The following is a 23,736-nucleotide window of genomic DNA, read 5'->3' as shown; positions in this document are numbered from 1 at the left end:
GAATTCAATAATAAAATACAATTTCTGATCACAAAGAACTTATATATTAGTACAATATTGTCACTGGGCTGCAACTATTAAAAAAAAGAGCCCCAACCAAATATATATAAACATGTGTGTACACACACAAACACACACACACACGAATAATATGCACATTGGCATATTAAATATTCTGAGAAGGCAAAGAAGAAATAAACCAAAAAGGCTTTCAAACTTTTTTAACCCAGTGTTTACAAAATTTTTGTGTTTTCTGTCCCTGCCTCTCTAACCCACGAATTAATGTTCCCTCCCAGTACTTGGGAAAGTTTGATGTTGTGTATTCTAATGAAAGAAATTCCTTCCCCTAGTGTAGGCGAGAATACTTCTTCCAGCTATGGAAGTTTAAAATAAATTTCCCGTAAGTACGTCGATCTCCCTTTCTGATGTCCTTAACATTCAATAAACTTCTGATCTATAATTTGATAAACAATTACATTCATTTATCCAAGGAGTAGATTTATTTGTCAATATGGAAGGTTCCAGGCAAATAGTCAGGACTAATAAGCTTGTTGGATATTCTCTCACAATAAATTAGCTAATTGGCAGTGTGATTTCTAAATCAGTATCTTCTGGGTTTGATAAGCGGGAATCAATGTGAAGCAATGTTCTAAAGTTTGACAACATCGGATTTCTGAGTCTGCAAAGCTTGGTGACTGAATTCTGGATTAGGCTCCAGTCCAGACACCAGGAAGGGCTCCAGTTCCAGATCTCACTGCCTCTGAGATATCACTTTGCCCTTTGTAAGCATATGCCTGCTTCCATCATTTTATCTTTTGAAGCCATGAATTACTATAGAATACTAACCATATATATATATATGTGTGTGTGTGTGTGTGTGTGTGTGTGTGTGTATGTGTATATATATATATATATATATATATATATATATATATATATATATAGTTCATCTCTCTCTCTCTCTCTCTCTCTCTCTCTCTATATATATATATATATATATATATATATATATATATATATAGTTCATCTCTAATATTTCCTAAAAATAATAAGTTTTCCTTCCTCTCCCATTGCCTAAATTAGTGCCCTCCCTGTCTCTTATCTGTACCTCTCAGATAGACATGCTTCGCCTGCCAACAATATATTTAAAATGTCCACCAGGCTACGTCCTGAGCTTAAATAGCTTCATTAGTTTCTACAGTGTATCTGATACATTTCAACTTTCTACTTATCCTTCAATTTACAGAGTATTGCTATCCTCACTAATCTCCCTAACCTAATTTGATGCTTCTGTTATTTCCTCTTAAATTTCCCTCTTTTTTTTTTTCTCTCTTCACTCCCATAGCAGAATTTAAGGTTATAATTGTGTGTGTGTGTGTGTGTGTATTTGTGTGTGTGTGTATGTGTTTGTGTGTATTCAATTATATTTACAGAATGACTCTCAAAATATATAATCGATATGACATGGGCACAGACCATTCAGAATTGATACTAGGATAGATATTTAGATATTACTCTTTTAATTGTTGAGGGGTAAAGATGGGGGATGGGTTAGGTGGCCAGAGAAATGTGGCATCATTCAAAAGACTGCCAATAGCATGAAAATGTTTCAAAACTCTAACAAGTGGAATGGCTGTGCCAGTATGTACAAGTGAATACTATCCCTAGATTGCTCGACTACTTAACTAGAGTATACGTCAGTGAGAACAATTAAGCATTTCTGTTTCATTGGGCATCAGATATTCTAGCCTAGAAAACGTCTCTCTGAAGCAGAGTGGGAACTGAAGAAGCATTTGTGAGTTGATCTAAATATGCCATACAAAGCCTTCCATAATCTGGTCTCTGCTTCCCCAGTTTCAAGTATATTTGTTTCTGAATAGCTTTGCTCTTCAACCACAGAGAAAAATGTGTACTATAGTTTCTTTTAGAAACCATGTACCATATGTCTATCCCTTTGCCTGAGTTGTTCCCTCTGCCTAGAATAATGTTCAAGTGGCTAACAGTTGCACATTATCTAAGACTCAGGTCATACACCATCTTAGCAAGTAAATGTTTCTGACACTGTGACTCCCATTTCCCAGATCTGCCAGTCTGCCTTAGGTGGTCCTGTTTTTCATTAGCAGTTCACAAACATATATTATAGCACTTTCCACATTTTTCTTAAGTAAATTGTTCAGTTATCTAATTCCTTTCTTATGATCTCCTGAAGGGCAGGAACCATTGTTTACATAATGTATATACTCAGATTTAGCTCAAGGCTGAGTGAATACTTACTAGTTGATAAATAATGGATCCAATTAGTGAAAAATTGCCACTTACAAGCAATATGATATAGATCTCTACCCGCCATGAGGTCAGAATAAATAACAGCATATTTCTATAAATTTAGAGATGGTAAAAAGTAGCAGAGATAAGAAAAAGAAAAGGAAGTCATTAAGTTTCCATATTTCTAAACTATACACAGCAAACGTTAGGTTGGAAGTCAAATTAATTCCACAGATGACTTCTGTGTGGCTCATTTCAACATATATTTCAAACATTCTGGAATTTAACTGTTTTCAAAAAGGCACGGATCTTTCGTTTGTCATGGTACCACCATTTTTTACTGACTATGCCCACATCCTGGTCTCATACCATGCTTCCCCAAAAACAAGACTGGGTCTTATATTAATTTTTGCTCCAAAAGACACATTAGGGCTTACATTCAAGAGATGTCATCCTGAAAAATCACACTAGGGCTTATTTTCCAGTTAGGTCTTATTTTGGGGGAAACACGGTATGTGTCATCTGCCATTAAGTCAAGGCTTTTAACTTGCATTTTAATTGGCAACTCCTGTAACAATAAAATAAGTATTATACCAGATTAAAAAAACATATATAAAATGTTGCTAAGAGAAGCGATAGGACAGATGAAACGCTGATATTTAGTTTGGTGTTTTAGTAGATAACATAGCCTGAGTGAATTCTAATTACACATGTGTTTAGAGTTTCTCGTTCTCAGCAAAAGGAGACAGGTTGAAATATTAAGAGTTTATATAAATTGTGAGAGAATTTAGTGAAATCCCTCTTAATTCAGGGCCTGGGACAACACTTCTGTAGTGTGCAATAAGAACCACGTGTTTGTATACCAACCACAATATAAACACTATTAATCCTTTAACTTATTTGACATATAATTTATTGAGTTTTCAAATAAATAATTTCAAAAAACTAACTATTTTATTAGGTCTAAAGCAGGTCAATTAAACCATATGATTCAGCAAAACAGAAAAAAAAATAAAAAAATCTCTATTCTAATTGTATTCAGTTTGGAACAATTAGAGATCATTATACCATCCTGAAATATCAGTGGGAGAATGTCAAAAATGATGAGTATTCCATGTTTACAAAAGACTGTGCCTGTGGCATGCTGTGTGCTTTTGTGACTCATTTGTCTTCTAGCTTTAATCTGTCATAGTATGAAATATTACTAATGTGATTCTGCATGACAGACTAATCAAACACACAAAAAAGCTATATTTAATGACTTCTACATAAAAAGTTTTCCAGAAAAAGTTATGCATGCATGTGCAATTTTTTCCCATTATTTCAAATGTCCTTCCATTTCAAGTTCTTAAGGGAAGACGACTGATTTTACAGTGAAATTCTGTAGGTAATACTTTTTCCCTGTATATGAATATTCAAATTCACATAAGGAATTATTTTGTACCTAAATACCAGTAGAGGAATAGAGTAGAAAATTAATCTTTTAACATATGTAGTGAATGAAAAATGAAAAATGCCCTCAGAGGTACTTATGAAACATTAATGATAGAGGTAACAAAGGTAAGGATTACCGTAAGAATATTCTGATGCAAAAAAAAAGAAAAAATGAAAGAAAACAAAAAAGAATGTAGCATGTCATTGTTACATAACTTATTTTTGCAGGAGTATAAAAGATTCAGAATTTTTGTTAAATTTATAGTCACCTTTGGAATTAACTGAAACTACACAAATCCATGTAGTTCTTTGAGCAGATTCTTAAATTTCAGAAAAGTTGGTAGTACTTTCCTATACTTTACTTCTCTAGCTGCATACTCTAGTAGCATACTCTTTAAATTTAAAAGTAGGTTTCACATATATTTTATGAAATGGGGAGGTCCTTGGAGACCACTGAATCAAAGCTTTTCTTCTTATAAATCAAGAAAATGAAGCCCAGAAAGGTCAAATAAATTGCTCAATGTCATAATACCAACTAGAGAGAGATATAGGACTAAAACTCAGAACTCTGGACTCCTAGTTAAGCTTATTTTCCACGATTCTACAATAACTATCCAATCTTCCCTTCAGCTTATTATTGTTATCATCATTGACTTTATGTCTTTGAACCTTACTTCAAAATTTTCTTCAGCAACTGACACCAACTGGTATTAAACAGCCTAATGGGGAAACCACTGAAATCATCATCTTGGCAAAATAAAGCAAAAGATAAAAGCAAACATAAATGAGAAACTCCTTATATGGTGAAATATGACCATCAATTACACAAATTGTAAAATGTCTAGCCCAATGTTCTTGCACTATGTTTTCCAATAATATCTTAAGAATTATTAAGCATAATTTATTTACTATAAGTGATATAAAAAATGAGAGAAATGTGAAACATTAACATTGACATCTATTACACAATGAATGCAAATACATATTTATCATAATGACCTAGTAGGTCATTTGATGGTTATTTTGAAAATTCAGCTAATCACATCCTAGAACACATTACAGTCATTTACCTGGAGTTTAAAAGAAAATAATTCTGTTTAAAGTAGAAAGGGAATATTATAGCAAGAGAAAGTTATATATAAATTATAAATTGAAGCTTTGTAAATGCCATGTTGTATTAAACAGTCTAAAACATCTTTTGATATTTGGTGGCTGAGAGTATTCAAGCCCCACCACACTCTTCCCCCTTCTGCCCCATATCTGGGCAAGATGAGTAGAAAGCCTGAGTTCTCCCCTTTTTGGCACTAGTGGGAATTTCAAACCATGCAAGCAGCGACCTGAGCACAAAAGTCCTCACCCCACTACCAACCCATAGCCACAATAAAACTCCAAAGCCAATTTGCTTTCCCTGACCTCTCACACCATTTTGGACCTCTTTGAGTATCGCTCTGCTCTCCCCAGAAAGCCTCCTTATGTGACATATTCAAATTTTCATATCCCTTGGTGTTTGAATGGTGCCTTCAGTCTTCAAATCTAAACCAACCATGGGGAAACCACAACGATTGATTCAGTGAAGAGGATGTTCAGGCAGTGACCACCATGACTGAGGGCTATTCTTCTCTTGTTTGGGCTCTGCTACCTGCTAACAACCTTGCACGTTGAGTTATGCTGGTTTGTGCTGCAGTTCCTGAATTCTATAGATTTATCATAGATTTAATCAACCTACATCAGAAATTTGAATAATTGGAATTTAGAAACAAGAGGTAGGGCCCTCGTTAAAGTGACTCTGGGTTGTGTGTCTTAGCCTGGATCTATCTATTGGTGTGTCTCAAGTTGAATTGTATGTCTTGATTCCAGCAGAAGCTGTGACTAATGCTAGGTTCAGAGATGTGAATCTTTCTTTGTGACTATAGATTGTGTGTCTTAACCCGTCATTGGCTCTCCATCTAGAGCACTCAGGAAAAATATTGATGCACTTTGCAATACATGGGCCCACTGCATGGCGCACTATATGGAAGGGTAATTAACATGCTAAGGTCTACACTCCTAAAAGCAGATGCCTCACTAAGACTCTATTAAATGGCTTTTACTCCTGCTCAGGCTTCTTTGCAATAAAGATCCTCATCTTTGGGCTTATAGAGAAAAATGTTTATGGCACCCAGGTGGCACAAATAAGGAAGTTGTTCAAACCCTACTTAAATTCCATCTCCTTAAACCCTATAAAACAACAATTATTATGGGGAAAACCCCTACCCTCAATGTTACAGATTTGACACTCTCTGGAGGAAGAAACTTACAAATATGGGCATGGTAAAAAGATCTTCCCCCCTCCCAAGTATATCCAGTAACCAATAAACAAACAAGATACAAGGTGAAGAAATACAAAATTGAAAGAGAGGTCCACAATTTGACCCAATTAGAAAACCTAAATTTACAACAAGACTTTATACAGAGAAAATGTAAAATATCTCTAATTGACTTGAACCTCTACACCATAGGTTTTGTGTTGTCACACAGCATCCTAACAGTCTGTCCCTTCCACCCTTTCCTTAGGGAAAGAGGGTTGCGGGGTTGTCCCTTTAGGGGTTGAGTTTTATAAGTTCTCTCTCTTGGTCCCAACATGCTGGGTCTGCAGCCAAAGACGAGTAAGATTCCTCAAGGGAGGGACAACTTAAGCCAGGGGGGACCCCAGGGACCCCCATGAGTTAACCTTAAGTTGTGAGGTGTGCCCATCCTCCAATACTTTCTGGGAAGCTTCTGACGCATGCTTCAGATGTCCGTCACCCTATTGTGCAAGGAACAGTAATTGAGCGAAACCAGCTTGCTCTGTGCTGACCTCATGGGATAATTGCTTTGAGAGATCCGCTCCCCCAGGGATCACACACACCGCACCTTGGTCATGTGGGGACAGCATGTACAGGTTGCTTTGGGACAAAATGATTGGGTGATTGGAAATATACTAATTGTATTGGTGGTGTAAGAGTTTTGCAGACCCTGCCCAGAATCATGTGATGCCTATTGTAAAAAATCACTAAATACCCACGACGACCCGATTCGGGGCTCCAGTCTCTTGAGGCTGTGAGTCCCTTGGTCCTCTGTGGTTTCTTTGCATTCAATGTCTCTGGTCTCTTTCTTTAATAAACTTTAACCCTCGTCGCCTCCCTCGTCCTTTCCCACTTGCTTGTGTTGTGCAGGACGCGACATCTGGCGCCCAACATGGGGTCAGTTTTGAATTACTTTTAATATTAACTGACATGCACCAACTGGCAAACCATCATGGCCTTAACCAATACAGAGGATGGAATTATAGTTATTCCTGGGGATCCCACCAAATTTAAATAAGGAGGACACATCTATAAGCTAAAGAAAAAATGAAATAGAAAATAGTGAACAAAGAAGTATGCTTCATTTTAATCATCAGAGTTATTGCTCTGACTATGTATCCCGCTGTGGTCATGGGAGCTCAGACCAAAATATGTTAATAAATCAAATCATGTCTGTCACTTATGATAGGCTTTACAAATTGAGACTCTATGGGCCTTTCCCCACAATTAAAATGGTTAATATGGTTCAATATATATTAAAACAATGCCTTCAAAGATTAAAATCCATTATAAAAGATTTACTTAGAGAAATAGTGTTTATCCCCACTATTTCTCTATGAACAGCCAAATTGCGCTGTTCTTAAGCCTGGAAAGAACGAATAGTACCTCATACTGGATTACTGCAACCTTAAACTTAGTTCCACACGTTAAAAACCCCATAATCAGTATTACTGAAGTTACGGACTCCCTCCAATCTTCAGCCGGTAAACGTTTTGCTATTATTGATTTGACTCAGATGTTCATTTAATGTCAGTTTCAATAGCTGCTAAGCCATAGTTTGCCTTCACCTTTGATGGGATACAACACGCTTTGCTGTCAGCTTCAAAGGGACAGATGTCCAGCTACCCGTGAGGTTTCGACAGCCCAGCCATTGCACTCTGTCTTTGTAGGCAAGATCATAAACTACGTCCAACTTTCTCCAGCAGCATGGATGATGACACCACACTGATGACATCTCCTTCAAGGAGATTCATTTGCCACGATCATTCAAGACAGGCAAAGACAAAAGAGCTCACAAAAATGGAGAGCTTCTATTTTCCCACATATAATAAAAGGCCTTGCTACCTCAGTTAAATACCTAGGAATTATTTGGTTAGTCAAAAGCCACCTTATCTCTGACACCACTAAGAAAGTACTATCGACCCTCATGGCACCACAATGTTAAACCCAACTCAGAATCTTCTAGGAATTTTTGGATTTTGAGGGTAACATCGTCTTCATTTATAATTTTACTTAAGCTCATTTATGCTGTTCCAATTGCATTGACCTACATTGAATGGACCCTCCTCCTACAGAAAAGTCTCCAGAATTTTTCCAAATAATAATACAATAGGCACTGCTCCCCAGAGACACTTTCACTGTAGAGGCTTCCGCAATCTTCTGTTATGCTTCTTGGAGTCTCTGGACCACCTCTGACAGTCACATGTTTCCCATGGACTTCTGATGAAAGAAGCTCCCTTCCTAAGCTCAATGTCATAAGCTATTACAGTGGCAATTCTGCATACTCTTTTCTCCTGGAAACACAGGCTCTCCCAGGCCCTGAGTCCATGGCTCTCTGTATGCAGCTGCTCATTGTGCCTTAGGTCATAAAAGTAGTATCCTGCAAGTTTGGTATGGTCATTAAGGACTCCTTGCTAAAATAGAAGTGATATCCACATGTTCGAGCCAAACCTAGGTCCTCTGGCATATTCTACTTGTATGAGGGTATGGTCTTCCCTTTCCTCATTTCCTTGTCAGGTGCCATGGTCTTACAGAAGGTCATTCTTCTGGACCCATTAGCTATCCGAGGAGCTCCTTGGGATCAAGGGAGTGACCATCAAAGGGAGTCTGCATACCTTACGCACAGTATGGCCACCATCGTCAAACATGATTGAACTCCCTGGAGAGGTTAACGCTTTAACCAAGACATCCCTGATAAAAGACTCAATGATCGGTACAATGGCCCAAACTTTGGGCAGTCATCTTTACACTGGATCCCCTGGTCAACAGTCAGGTCAACAATCATCCTCTGCTGGACATTTATATAGACCCTTGGGTTATTGTCAATTGTCTGGCCATGTGATTCAGGCAATGGAAGCAACAACGACTCCTCATCAAGATTGCCCTTTATGGGGTAAACATTTCTGGGAATATTGTTTCAGAGATACTTAAAATATAAATCAATGACACATATGTCTAGTTACAATTGATAGTAATCAAGGTGCTCATTTTACTTCTCACAATACATAATGCTGAGTTTTTAAATTAGGCATTCAATAGAATTTTCACCTCCCTAACCAATCTTTGGAAACTGGCCTGATAAAGTGCCATTGCGGCTTAATTAAAAAAGTGCAAATTCTATTAAGTGAAGCATGGCACATTCCATCCACCAGCCAAACACCAAGAGTTAATTTGATAAATTTTAATCTATTTTTGATGTTTGACAACTAAAAGCTTTCCAATCTTAACCTTATTATTTGCCCTTTGCCCCATACCTGGGCAAGCTGAAAAAAGCCTGGGTGCAAGCTTCTTTAGGACCAGTGGGAAGTTCAAACTGCACAAGCCCTCACCTCTGTTAGAGAACTTTAAATCCAGTACAATAAAACCTCCTAACCACAATAAAACCCCAAAGCCAGTCAGCTTTCCTTGCTCCCTTAAGCAATTTTGGGTCATCCTGAGATCCTGCTGTGATTTTCTCAGAAAGCCTTATCACGTGTGTAACAAAGCTTTTCACTCCCTCTTAGTGCATGCTTGGTGTCACGAGTCATGACATCCAAACCAAATTAGGAATGGGGAGGGAATCCTGTTCTATATGGTGACCAAACATGCCTCAGGTCTAATTATATAAATAGTACCCCTAAATAATTAAATGATATAATTATAAATACATATGAGAATCAGATTTTCCATACTGTAAAATGTTAGGCCAAAAAACAATATAAGTTTTCTTTCTGATAGGCACAAATTAACATAGTAGCTCCTTCCCTTATCAATGGTTGATACCTTCCACGACCCCAAATAGATGCCTAAAACTGCAAATAGTACCCAAACCTATATATATTAAGTTTTTTCCTATACAAACATTCTTATGATAAAGTTTAACTTATAAATTAGGCACAGTAAAAAAAAAAATAATAAAATAGAAAAATTATAACAATATACTGTAATAAAAGTTCTATGAATGTGGTATCTCTCTCACTTTTGCTCAAAATATCTTACCCTTCTTCTTTTTGTGATAATGTGAGATGCTACACTGCCAAACCTATTCCTGAATCTGTGTAACCATCCTTTACTTGCAGTAAATGGCTTGGTGTCCCTCCTTTCTGGGCATCCCTTACTGAAGTCTTTATATAGACTCAATGCTTTCTGGTGTAACAAGTTGCCATCAAACAGAACATGTTTTTTGTTCATGTCTTCCATCACAAATGTAATGCCTTTTCCATCTTAACTAAGCATTTATCATGCACTGTGGCCTTAGCTTTAGCATTTGAGGTGAGAAAGCAAAACTAACACAAATTTATTTTTTCTTCTTTACAATTACATGGATAGAAGACAGATACTTTACATCTTAGTAACCTCAGTGTACAATTATTATTGTCTTTTTTTTTATTTTCTTCTTAAGTGAAGAATTTTCACCTTTGCACTTAAAGGAAGCACTTCATGGCTTCTCTTTGGCATATTGGAGTTTCTAGCATTACTACTCTTGTGCTATGGGGCCATTCTGAAGTGAAATAAGAGTTACTTGAATACAGTGCTGCAATCTGACAACAGTCAATCTGATAACCAAGATGGTTATGTGATTAACAGGCATGAAGATGCTGGATAAAGAGATGAATCACGTCCCAGTGAGACAGAGCAGGTCATATGAAATTTCATCATGCTACTCAAATTTGCATGCAATTTAAAAATTATGAATTGTTTATTTTATGAATTGTTATTTCTGAAATTTTCCATTTAATGTTGTTTAAGTGCTGTTGATCATGGGAAACTAAATTAATGGACCTTGGGTTCAGAGATAATTTTATGAATTTGACCTCAAAGTCGAGGGAAATAAAAGCAAAAATAATTGAATGGAACTATATTAAACTAAAAAGCTCTGCACAACAAAATAAACCACCAACAAAACAAAGAGGCAACCTACTAAATGGGAGAAGATATTTGCAAACAACATCTCTGATAAGGAGCTAATATACAAAATATATAAAGAACTCATATAACTCAAAAACAAAAAAAAACAAACAATTCCATTAAAAGATGGACAGAGGACCTGAACACACTTCTCCCAAGAAGACATACAAATTGCCAACACGCATATGAAAAAATGCTGAACTTCACTAAATAAATTAAATAAAAATTAAAAACAAGTAACCGTTATTAATTATTTATTTTATGAATTATTATTTCTGGAGTTTTCCATTTAATATTGTCAGAGTGATGTATATCATGGATAACTAAAACCACAAACAGTGAAACTGTAGATAGAGAGAACTACTGTACTCATTCTTACATACTGACATGAAAACAGCCATCAATTAAAAAAAAATAAATGAAGTTCCCTTTTTTTGCAATTGTCCCATATCTAACAAATAACGATAAATACTCAACACAGATTCTGAATAAACACATATTTTTGAACGTTTTTGCCATTGTTAGATAAGAAAACTCAATATCCAGAGGGGACTGATCATTGATTTTGATGCAATCCTACCTTTAAAAAAATGAAGTGTCATGCATTTTAAATATAAAAAGATTTTATGGACCATAAAGGTTCATTTATTACTGAAAATGTCACACCAGGAAAAACAGAATGCCAATAAAATGATTTACTCACCTAATGAGCATATATGAATCATCTCAAAATAATTTATCATTAAAATACGGGGAAAATTAGTGACAATAAATTACTGAATTAAGTATAAAGACAGGTAACCACAACATAAATTATGCTGAATGAAAGAGATCATTTTAAAAATTCTAGATGTAAGGTCAAAGGCAAATAGTCAAATACATGTAGGTTTTAAAGGAGAATATACATAGAATAAAAGAATGGCTGTCAATTTTAACATAAAAGATAGGAAGAGTTAGTTAACTTTACATATAGAGGTCAAAACTACATTAGTACATATTTACATATTAAAAATTTTAAATTACGAAAGAAGAACAACATATATATATATATATATATATATATATATATATATATATATATATACTCAATCCACTGTTTTTACTTTTTTCTTCTGAATTCCAAAGAGACCTACATTTTTTCTTTAATTAATCAATTTATTTTTAAATTGAAGTTTATTGATTTTTAAAATTATATAAGATTCAGGTGTACAAAATTATAATTTGACCATTGTATACACTACAGCATGTTCACCATTAAAGGTCTGGTTTTCATCTGTTAGTATACAATTAACACATTTACCCATTTTACCCTCCCATCCCCCTTCCCCTCTGTTACCCACCAGTCTGTTACTTGCATATATGAGTTTGTTTTTGTTTTGTTTTTATATTCCACCTATGAATGAAATCATATGCTATTTTTCTTTCTCTGTCTGACGTACTTCACTTAGCATAATGCCTTCCAGGTCCATTCCATGTCAGAAATGGCAAGATATTATCTTTTCTTTTTTATCTCTGAGTAGTATTCTTTTCTTTTTATTATTAAATTTATTGGGGTAACAATTGTTAGTAAATTTACATAGATTTCAGGTGTACAATTCTGTATTACATCGTCTATAAATCCCATTGTGTGTTCACCACCCAGAGTCAGTTCTCCTTCCATCACCATATATTTGATCCCCTTTACCCTCATCACCCACCCACCACCCCCTTACCCTCTGGTAACCACTAAACTATTGTCTGTGTCTATGAGTTTTTCTTTCTCATTTGTTTGTCTTGTTTAGTTTGGTTTATATACCACATATCAGTGAAATCATAGGGTTCTCTGCTTTTTCTGTCTGACTTATTTCGCTTAGCATTATATCTGAGTAGTATTCTATTCTATTCTCTCTCTCTCTCTCTCTCTCTCTCTATATATATATATATATATGTATATATATACATATATATACACATATGTTATATATATAATATATATTCTCTCCAATATTTGTTATCATATATATAATAGATATATATAATATACATATATAATATATATCCTCTCCAATACATACACACACACATATATACATATATAAATACACGCATATATATATATATATACACATATATATATATATATATATATATATATATGAATAAGGAAGATTTGGTAGATATATATATATATATATATCATCCATCGATGGACACAGGTTCTTAGGTTATTTCCATGTCTTTGCTATTGTACATAATGTGGCTATGAATATAGAGGCTATGAATATAAGTAAGTGATTTTGTATTTTTTGGATAAATACCAGAGGTAAATTAGCTGGATAATATGGTAGTTCTAGTCTTAACTTTCTGAGGAAACTCCATACTGTTTTCCATAGTGGCTATGCCAATTTACTTTCCCATCAATGTTGCATGAAAGGTCCTTTTTTCTCCAAATCCTCTTCAATACTGGTTATTTCTTGTCTTTTTTGATAATTGCCATTTTAACAGGTGTGAGATAATATCTCATTGTGGTTTTGATTTGTGTTTCTCTAATGATTAGTAATGTTGAACATCTTTTCATGTGCTTGTTGGCCATCTGTATGTCTTTGAGAAAATGTCTGTTCAGATTACCTGCTCATTTTTTAATAAAATATTTTTGTTGTTGTTGAGTTTTATGGGGTTTTTATATATTTTGGATAATAACTCCATATTAGGTGTATGATATATAAATATATTTTCCTATTTGGTCAGTTGTCTTTTCATTTTGTTCATGGTTTTCTTTGCTGTAAAAAAGCTTTAGTTTAATATTGTTACCATAGGCAGAAAGAATAGGGCAGCAGGGAGAGAGAGGAAGGGAGAGAAGAAGAAGTGGGAGAAAACAAAGGAGGGAAAAAATGAGATCACCCTTAAGAAAATGTGCAGCTACCAGACTGGCCAGAACTAGATTTTGGTAGCAAAGAGCAGACCCAGTACACCATCTTGTCCCTCAAGATTAACTTTAGCTAATAATAATGGATTCTAATATTATTAGCATCGAGGTTAGGTAAAATCTCTACCCACTGTGTCACCATGACAGTTCTGACAAGGGCCAAATGAGGACCAGAGAATCCCACCTACTGACGGGAAGTAATGGTCAGTGAGGACCGCCTAAGAATGCCTTTAAACAACTCCTAAGTCTTGAATATTTCACGCCTTCATTTTTAGTGAAATAAATTATCCAGCCCCACCCCTCTTCGGGGCAGTTGCTTTTCTCCTGGCCTGCCCACTCCCACCATTTTAGGAGTATACTATCGTCTTTTCTTTTAATAAATCCACTAATTTGGTGTGTCCTTCAATTCTTTCTTATGAGGATACCAAGAATCACTTACTGTCAACATACCATCCTATTTGTTATTTTTGTTTTTGCTACCTTCACTGTCAGAAACACATCCACAAAAACATTGCTAAGACTAATATCCAGGAATATAGCACCTATGTTTCCTTCTACTTATTTTATGGTTTCGGGTCTTACATTCAAGTCTTTAATCCATTTTGAGTTAATTTTTGTGTGTGATGTAAGACAGTGGTCTAATTTCATTCTTATGCATGTGGCTGTCCAGTTTTCCCAACACCATTTATTGAAGAGAATTTTCTATCTCTATTGGATGTTTTTGGTAAGGAGAGCTACATTTTTAAAGACTGTTTTTCACAGACTAACAGTTTACGCAGAAATGTGGAAGACATAATTTTTCAAAAATAAATTACATTTAAAAATCTTCATGTAATTACCTAAGTCTATAAGATATAAAGGAAATATTAAATTTAATAAATATAAGAATAATGAGATAGCTATCTAATCATTATCGGTGTTTTCAATATAATATTATGGTAAAGTTTGAGAGATAAAAACAAACAAATAAACAAAAACACAACTATATCCCGATATTTTAGGCAATGTCATAGGGAAACATGTTTCTAGATTGACTGGAGGAAAAAAAAATTCTACAGTAGGAAGTATAAAAGATAATGGCTGTGAATAAGAAACAGATATAAAACATGTGGAAGTAGAGTAGAAAGCAAGTTCAAGGTGATGACAGCTATCCAAAAATAATGCATCTCCCTCAGCAATACACAAAAGGTTTTAGTAATTCTACATAGAATTACTACATTGTACAGAGTAGAGTGACAATAACTTTGCATTTTTTGGGATTCCTAAATTTGAAATCCACGCAACCAAGAGCATGTACCAATAACAAAAAGATATGAGAAAGAGCAGATTAACTGGGCAATCTAAGAAGAAAAACCTGAAAAGGTTTTCATGCCCATTTCCAAGATTCCACATATGAAAGACAATCTTGGAAAAGAGTAATTTGTACCATAACAAATATGCATTTCAGGGTGGGTATGTCAGGAGGCAAAATTATCTGGGAGGTTAAACACAAAATTAAGTCACCAGAGATTATCATGGATATCCACAAGGTGATGTTTATGTTGGAAATCTCTAAGAAATCTGAATGTTAGTTTGCATTTCACAGCTAATATTTGATTACATACTTTATAGAGCAATTTATGTTAAGATTTTCCACATAAAACTGTGGTAATATAGTTTATTCTCTGTAGTGGGTTAAATAGTATCCCTCAAAATTCGTGTTCATCTAGGAGCTCAGAATGTTATTGTATTGGGTGACACGGTCTTTGCAGATGCAATTAATTGAGGGTTAAGATGAGATCAAACTGGATTGGGGTGGCCCCTAAATTCAACAACTTACGTTATAAGAAGAAAGGTCAGAGATACACATAGAAACAGAGGAGACACACAAACCATGGGAAAAAAGCTTGTGTAGAGTGATGGCAGCTACAAGCCACAGATCTTCAAAGATTGCTGGGAGCCGCTAGAAGCTAGGAAGAGGCAAGAAAATATTCTTCCCTCAGGACTGCTGAGAGGGTGGCAATGCTATTACCTGATTCAGTGATCTAGCCTCCAGAACTATGAGTAAGTTTCTCTTGTTTTAAGCCACCAAGTTTACAGTATTATGTAGACCTAAGACACAAATGCATATTCTTTTATAGTAATTCCTAGAATGTAAGGAGAGGGTGATTGAAGGAAAACAGGAATGGGAGAATGAGAAGAGATGATAATTTTAAAATGTAATATTCCATGTGAAACTAATGCAAGTATTGTGTTACTAGTTATGAATCATTTCTTCTGAATTATAGTTTAAAAGGTCCCTCTTTTTTTTTTTTTTTAAATCCTACTTCTGTTAATTACTTCAGGTATCTTGCTTTACCAATTGGTCCATCTCAAACCTTCAATTTTGCCCTTTGCACTGTCTTTCTCTTAGGCTTTAAAATAAAAAATTCTATTATCTTCTAACCCAGGAGAAAACTGTCAATGTAAGAAATGTCTAAACCTATAGAGAATTTTTATGAGTTTATTTGAGCCAAACTGATGACATTTGCTGGGAAGCAAAATCCCAACAAATTGAGAAAATGCACTGGAGAATGGCAGTTTTGCAGCTAATTTTATATATTAGAATTGAAGGAGGAAATGTAAGGAGAATTACATCTGGTGGTAGATTAAGGGGACAGGAGAAAGCAAAATGGGGAAACCTTTGGTATTAGATAAAAATTAAAATAGAAGGACACATACTCCTTTTACCTTGGTGAGTACAGGATAGTTAACAATTAACATTTACAGCACAGAGAGATGGTATTCGGGGAACAAGATAACAAGGAAGCGTTCGGTGGTCTCATGCTCTGGGGCAGTGGGTTGTGCCATGAGGAAAAGACTACTCTGGAAAAGACTACTCTGGAAAAGACATCTGGAAAAGACTACTCTGACATATCAAAGGTATGTTATATTAGATGCAAAAAAACAACAGACAAGCCCACTAAGGTCAAGACTGACCTTTGTCAAGGAAGCTAGAGGCCTAGGATGTGACTACCCCAGTGACCTGCTTCGGTCTCTGAGTTTGTAGAGCTCACCATGCTGGCTTCCCCTGAGCTTGTCAGGTTTAGTATGTGGCCTCTTTTTGTCCACACTTCTCCCTTTTGGTCATAAATCAATCCAAAGGATGCACTGATGACCAACCTTTTTGTTGGATAATGTGGTCCCATAGTGATAGGAAGGCTTATTGCTAGGAAGTTTTATTGCCATTATTTGTTTTGTTGAAATGGTGGACCATTGGGGATGAGGCAAGATCATAATCTTGGATGGAAGGTAAGGCTGAATTTTTTTAAAGGAAAAGGCAGGTAAATGGGAGGCATTCAGGTCTTATGGAACTTCACTAAAAAGAAAAAAAGAAAAACAAACAAACAAACAAAAAACTTGATTTATTTTTAACCTGCAAACTATTAGGATTTAGTTTTGCTATCTGTTTTATTTTTTGTAGTTTGCATTTAGTATAACATACCTTTGAAATGTCAATATAATTTTTTTCAGACCTCTTAGGACACACCTACTGTACCAGAGCTTGAGACCACAGAACCCCTTATTTTTACCTTCTTTTTATAATACCCTTTTTATGTGTTATAAATTATAATTATTAATTATTTCTTATTGACCAATGTAAAAGAAATATGTGCTTTGTTTTATTTTTTGTTTAATTTTACATATTTTTCTACTTTGCTTTGGCTTACCCCCTTAATTTACCACTGTTGGATTTTACGTATCACTTCTTATGTTTTCTTTTCTGATTTTAATGTAAAAAACTAAGCTATAGAACTTCTATTTTTCAAAGCATTTTTTTCAATTTGTTGACATTTTTGCTTCTGACAATTGTTGTCAGTTTGGCTTAAATAAAACTTTTTACAGGTTTGGACATTTACTACATCAATATTTATTTGACGTAGAGGGCAGGATTCCAAAGAAGCCCACCCAGGACTACCCTGTAGACCTAGACCTGTGCTAGGTACCATCAGAGGCCCACTGTGCTCAAGGGCTCCCCACTTTGCATTGGGTGAACTTGGGTGAGTTTTGCTTGGAATTTCGGACCTCTCTGTTTTAAGGTAGTAGGGCCTGACTTGATTTGAGCTATTCTTAAAAAAAAAACAAAAAAATCCTCGAGATGATACTAATGGTTAAGGATTGAGATAACCGGGGGGGGGGGGGGAATACAAAATACAAAATACAAAATAAATAAATAAATAAATAAATAAATAAATAAATAAATAAATAAAATTGGTGGTTGGTTTTTAATTTTGGCTTTTCAGTTAAAAATGCTTACTGAGAATCTGAACAAAACCTTTTGATAGATAAATGAGTGTCTGAATTTGTTCATCTTTGAAGATAAAGGGAATTGATTCCCTTCAGCTCCAATTTTGGGTATTCTTAGATGACTAAGAATCTATGTGGAGGTGTCAGAAGGTACCCCTTAGGACAAACAGAGCCCCATAGGGAATTCTAGCACAACTGTAATTAAATAACTGACTCCTTTGTGGACACACACATAAAGGCTGGTTACCTAGTGCTCCAAGTCCTCATGGCTGTATTAGACAGCTGGGGAGAAAAATCAAGACACCTAAAAGGGTTGGATTGACTGGAGAGGTGACAGACACTTCCTTGGAGATCAACCCGTAAACAGACCAACCCATAAACAGCACACTTCAACCCACTACACAATACCCTAGAAATGTGTTCAGATTCTGCAGATCTCAAAAGAAAACTAAAGTTAACATGGGAAATTGTACCTCCATGGACAACAAGTCCTTAGACCTCCAGCCCCCATTATACTCCTGTATATATACAGTTTGTAGGGAGCTTTTGCTTGCAAGTACTTACAGACATGGGAAGGTTTAACTAGAAGTGACATCAACTTAAGATGGCAGAAATGGAGTTCTTTTGACATATGTGAGTGTGTGTGTGTTGTGTGTGTGTGTGTGTGTGTGTGTATTGCATGCACCTGACTAAGAAAAAAGCCAACTTTAAAATCAGATTGAATGAATGATGACAGGCTTACCTCAAATGGCAAATAGAAGCCCCTGAAACAGAGCACAGAGACTTTCTTCTCTCCAGGAAGTTAATAAGAAAATTTTAAAGACAGTCTGAAATAAAGGTTTCTGAAGCTTCTCAATGCCAATATCCCACTTTTCCCTCTTTTCCGGTTGCCTCGCTGTACCCTTTACTTTGTTGTCCAGACTTACTCTCTGTTTATCCTTTCCCTTTTCTGTCTCTTCTACAAAAGAGACAATAACAAACACTAGCCTCTGACTTATACCCTTCTTTGGCTGTCATCCTAGTCTTTTCTGTTGTTTTCTCAGCCAGGTTTGTTAAAATAGAAGTGCACAATATTTATGTCCCAAATTTACTAATTACCCCTCCCTGCAATTTGATTGTGACCCATATACTCTAGGTATGCTTTATATGTATTTATATTCTATGTATGTATATGTATTTATAAGTATAAATATATATAAACAAAAATAATTCACCTATAACAATGTGAACAATTCATTCTAAAGCTCCTTATCTACATCAAATCCAAAATAAAACAAAAGCTGTCTTCCATGTTTTTGGCACTTAAAATAATGCCTGAAGACTTAAGTAACCAAACCAGAGGGGAAATAGCTGATAATTAAAAATTGAAATATAAAGGAAAATTCAAACATAGTTTTATTAATGAAGTAGGGTATTTTAATCCAAAAATACAATTGAAATAGTTTAATTGTATAGAAAAGAAAGAGTGAAATATCAGTAAAACCTATCAAACTGAACCAGAATTGTTATTTTTCTAAGTATACAAAACTGGATACCTGCAGAATGACTGTTGCCAAAGTGACCCTAATATCTGAAGTTCAAATGAAATCCCATGATGCTTACAAAAGTATTATGAATTGATACTTCTCTTATCTAGAAAAACTGAAAAAAAACATAAAGGGAGTGGCAAACAAAACAGTATTCAATCAACCAGGAAAGCAGAGTCACATATGTACACAGTTAACTTATATGAATTGAATTCTATATCAAGCAAAAAGAAATACATAAAAGTAATTTGGTAACACCTGATATTATATGAAGAAACTGTTACCTTTCTGATGTTGGAGGAAAAATGTCCTGTTAGAATTATTCAGAGGAAATATGGCTTGTGCAAAATCATGTAGATGATCTTCTATGAGAGATGTAAGGTATTTCATGGATGATGATTACGCATGATTTTCTCCTTTACATTAACAACTTTAGAACCTTAACCCATGTGAAAAACGCAATACCAATGAATGAACTGAGTGTATTTGACGAATGTTATGCTAAATGATAATGATTTATAAAAGTAAAATACTAAGAATGTCAGCATATACAAGATATAAAAGAGGGCATGATTATAGTTTGGGATAAATTATAGGAAAAGAGGAAATAAAAAGAAGTTATATGTTATGAAGTGATACTAAAAAGTCATAAATTAAAGCCATATGTGCAATGGAAGGCAGTTTTGGCCAAGTGAGAATGAGAGAGAGCAGAAGCAAAATAGGAATTTTATTTGTAGAGACCCAATGACTATTGATTGATCATCTCACATTAAGTAGGCAAAGGTAAAGATAGGAAGAAGTCAATGATCAATATTTATTTATTTCTCCTACTCTGCTCCCAAATCTTAGGGAATCGTTAGGTGACTGGATATCCCCTAGAAATGTGAAATGCAAAATAGGCGTTTTTTATGCTTTCATTACATAATATAAATATTTCATTATTAGCCATGCTACACTTAAGACTCTAGTCCAATGTGGTAACCCAGGTCATTTTATTTCATCTTTTTTTGAGGCGGTGGGGAGTCTATGATTGTGAACATAAAGAAAATTGTGTGTGTGCACATGTGTGTGCATGACTTACTATGTGTTATTATAACAATCATTTACATAAGTTATATTATTTAGTTATAAAATAACCCTGTGTGGTAGACATGTATCATCTCTAGTTCAGAGATGAGAAAAGTCAGTCTCAGGCTGATGATGCGTGACTTGTCTAAAGAAAACAAGCAAATTGGGTTTGGCTCTGAATCCACAAATCTGACTCCAAGGCTGGCATTCTTAAACCTCATGGTATTGATCATGAACTACTTCATAGTGAGACATACTTTATATATACAATCTCAGTTATTTCTCACAACAGCTCTGCCCTGTAGACATAATGGTCCCGTTTTACAAATAAAGGAACTGAGTCTCAAGGAGATTATATAATTGTCCAAGGACAGATAGCTAAAATGTAACAGGCGGAAATTAGAATCCAGGACTGTTTGACTTGATATGCCATTTGAAACAAAGAATTATGCAACATTTATAAAAATAAAATCAATTTCTTAATTAACAAATCGGTGTATACTTGATTTTATCCACAAATAATCCAAGGTTTGTTTTTAAAAGTTAGTGTTAAAAACCACTGAATATTGATTGTATTATTTTTTCCATTAAAAGGATTAAATTTCACTTACATTAACCCTGCTAAAATAAAGATTCCATTCTTTAAGAATCTGTTAATTTACCTTTATGTTAATCACTACTTGTCCCTTTTCTTTTTGGACACACATAGGCTACTGTAAAGGATCTGCAGGTGATCAGCAGGTCTACGTGTTAAAGAAGGAAATAGCTATATTTCTTCTTTCTCATTCTTTTGGCCACATTGTATCCCCCAAAGTATAATCAAACAAATCAATGGCTTCTAAAGAGGACTCAGTTAGCCATGAAGTCTTCTGGACCCTCATTGGGAGGATTCTGGGAGCAAGCATGGAACATTTTTTTTGGCAGCTAGGGATTACAACCCCTCTAGCAACGAAAGAACGCTCTTGGGCAGAAAAGGCAAGAAAGATAAAAACACAATTAAGGAGAGGATGTTTTTCCTTCTCAACTATTGTAAACTTCAGAAAGAGCTCAACTCTGATTCAATTGATCAAAACATTAGGAAGAAAAAATATTTTGTAGAGTACAGAAACAGACACCTTGCTAATGCTGGCATCGTCACTCTATTTCAAGGGTAAAATAAAAGGTGTACTATTTCACTTCTGATCACAATGTTCTCTCAGAGAAGTTGAGGTTCCTGGACTTGTTTCAGGAGAAAAGGAGGATATATAGGTCGTATCTGGTTATAAGAAATTGGACTGGAAACATCAGCTTATTTTATGTATCATCAGAAACATTCAGTCAAGATGTGATCCCAAAACCTTGAAATGATAAAATCCAGGTCGTTCTGCTAAAATACTTAGTCATCCAGACCCACACATTCTTTATAGCTCTCGCAAATCCTTTACCATATGACACAAGTCTGTAAATCTAAATTGTTGAAGTCTGAACTTTCAGCCTCTCTCTCATATTTTACTGCTCACTAAATTTCTATTGTCTATGCACCCATATACAGAGCTTCAACCTGGGTGAGAGCCAGCTGGATCTCAGATCCAAAACCTTTAGAAGCCAGGTAAGTGAGCCTTAAGACTTGTGATCAGGGAGGTATACAGGTAGCAAAGGACACACTGTCTTGTTAGTGCCAATGCAGAAGAGACTGTCAGGTTGACAAGATGAAATACCCTTAGCTGTCTGTTTAGATTCATTGCTGACCCAGAAACTAGGTGCTTAAAAACAAAATTTCTTCTCTTCGGGAATGTGTAAATGAAGTATAAAACTTTTTACGATTTTTTAATATACTTTTGTCATTATTATAATACTCCTGTATTTGACTTCACACATATTTTGCAGAGCAGATTTTGCTTTATGCTCTGCTAATTTCCCGTTTTATATCATTCAAATATGAAGGCACTTGCAAGGTGACTGGATGTACTTATTTTTAAAAATTAAAAACAATCCTGTTTTCATTTTTTATTGTTGTTTACCTGTGTACTTGGTTATAAATTCAGATTGAATAGAATGACCTCAAAAGTTTATTATTACAACACTATCTAAAAGGATTACAGAATAAAATGCTTTATGGACAGTGAATATTTTCAGAAAAAAACTAACATTTTTGAATAGTGTGTAGTGAAAACTAAAGCATGTCTGGAATGAAATACTACATGATGAGATGAATATTACTTACCAAATTCCTTGGGAACTGCTATAGAATAAACACAATTATGTCCCACACTGTAATTTTTTGGATAGTTTGGTGATAGAACAGTGCCTTCTGACCCTGTTGAACGACTTCCACATGGTGCTAGGAGATAAAAATGATAAAAAAGTATTTTTAGAAAAATAAATTAAAAATGAATACTATGAGTGTATTCTTCATATAAAAATATGGCAACTGGATTTTAAGGTGTGTCATTTATCTTCATATTTTAATAAGATTCCCCATTATCAAATATTTTTTTAAAAATTAAAAAACTGTACACATGCAAAACTTTTAAAGCATTAAGGTATACTCCTCTCAGAAACAAAGTAATACAATAATGTAATGGTGCTAACTTTAGGGGTAATAATGGTGGTCCTGCTTTCATTTATGATAAAAGTGTAATGATAATCATGTTTTCTATAATGATGAGAAATTACTAACGCAAGTGAAAAATTGTTCTGCCAGATTTTGCAACTCTACTGAAAATCAACCCTGATTATGCTGCCACCAAATTAAGTATTTCTGTACGTGGAACAACGATGGCTGTACAAGTACATTCACCCACTCAGCTAAGTAAAATACTCTCTTACTCAGCTAAGTAAAATACTAATCTGTATCTGTTCATTTGACCTGCACTTAAATCAGAAGAGTTGCAGTATAGAATTGTGTTTTATGGATACATGCAGAGCCAAAGTATGTTAAAGACTTAAAATATCAAACTTAGCCTATTATAAAATGCTATTATTCTTGATACTGTATGTTGTGTTGAATTGGGTGGCTAATAAATGTTCTGTTTTTTTTTTCTTTCAATATTCTATAATATGGTAATAGTTAGATTTTAAT

General features: G+C 34.8%; 1 protein-coding gene across 5 annotated transcripts in view; it reads right to left on the bottom strand.

Annotated features, from left to right (window-relative positions):
• The window catches only part of CSMD3 (CUB and Sushi multiple domains 3), a 1,140,077-nt gene that overhangs the window by 212,804 nt on the left and 903,537 nt on the right, over positions 1 to 23,736 (bottom strand). For all 5 annotated transcript variants that reach the window (XM_081069899.1, XM_081069900.1, XM_081069901.1 and 2 more), the window contains one exon: positions 22,879 to 22,995. In XM_081069899.1, coding sequence (XP_080926025.1) covers positions 22,879 to 22,995 — 117 coding nt within the window. The remainder of the gene's footprint in view (positions 1 to 22,878; positions 22,996 to 23,736) is intronic.

This window comes from Rhinolophus hipposideros, assembly GCF_964194185.1.
Source record: "Rhinolophus hipposideros genome assembly, chromosome: 13".
Lineage (NCBI taxonomy): Eukaryota > Metazoa > Chordata > Mammalia > Chiroptera > Rhinolophidae > Rhinolophus > Rhinolophus hipposideros.
This window is presented reverse-complemented; position numbering and strand designations above follow the sequence as displayed.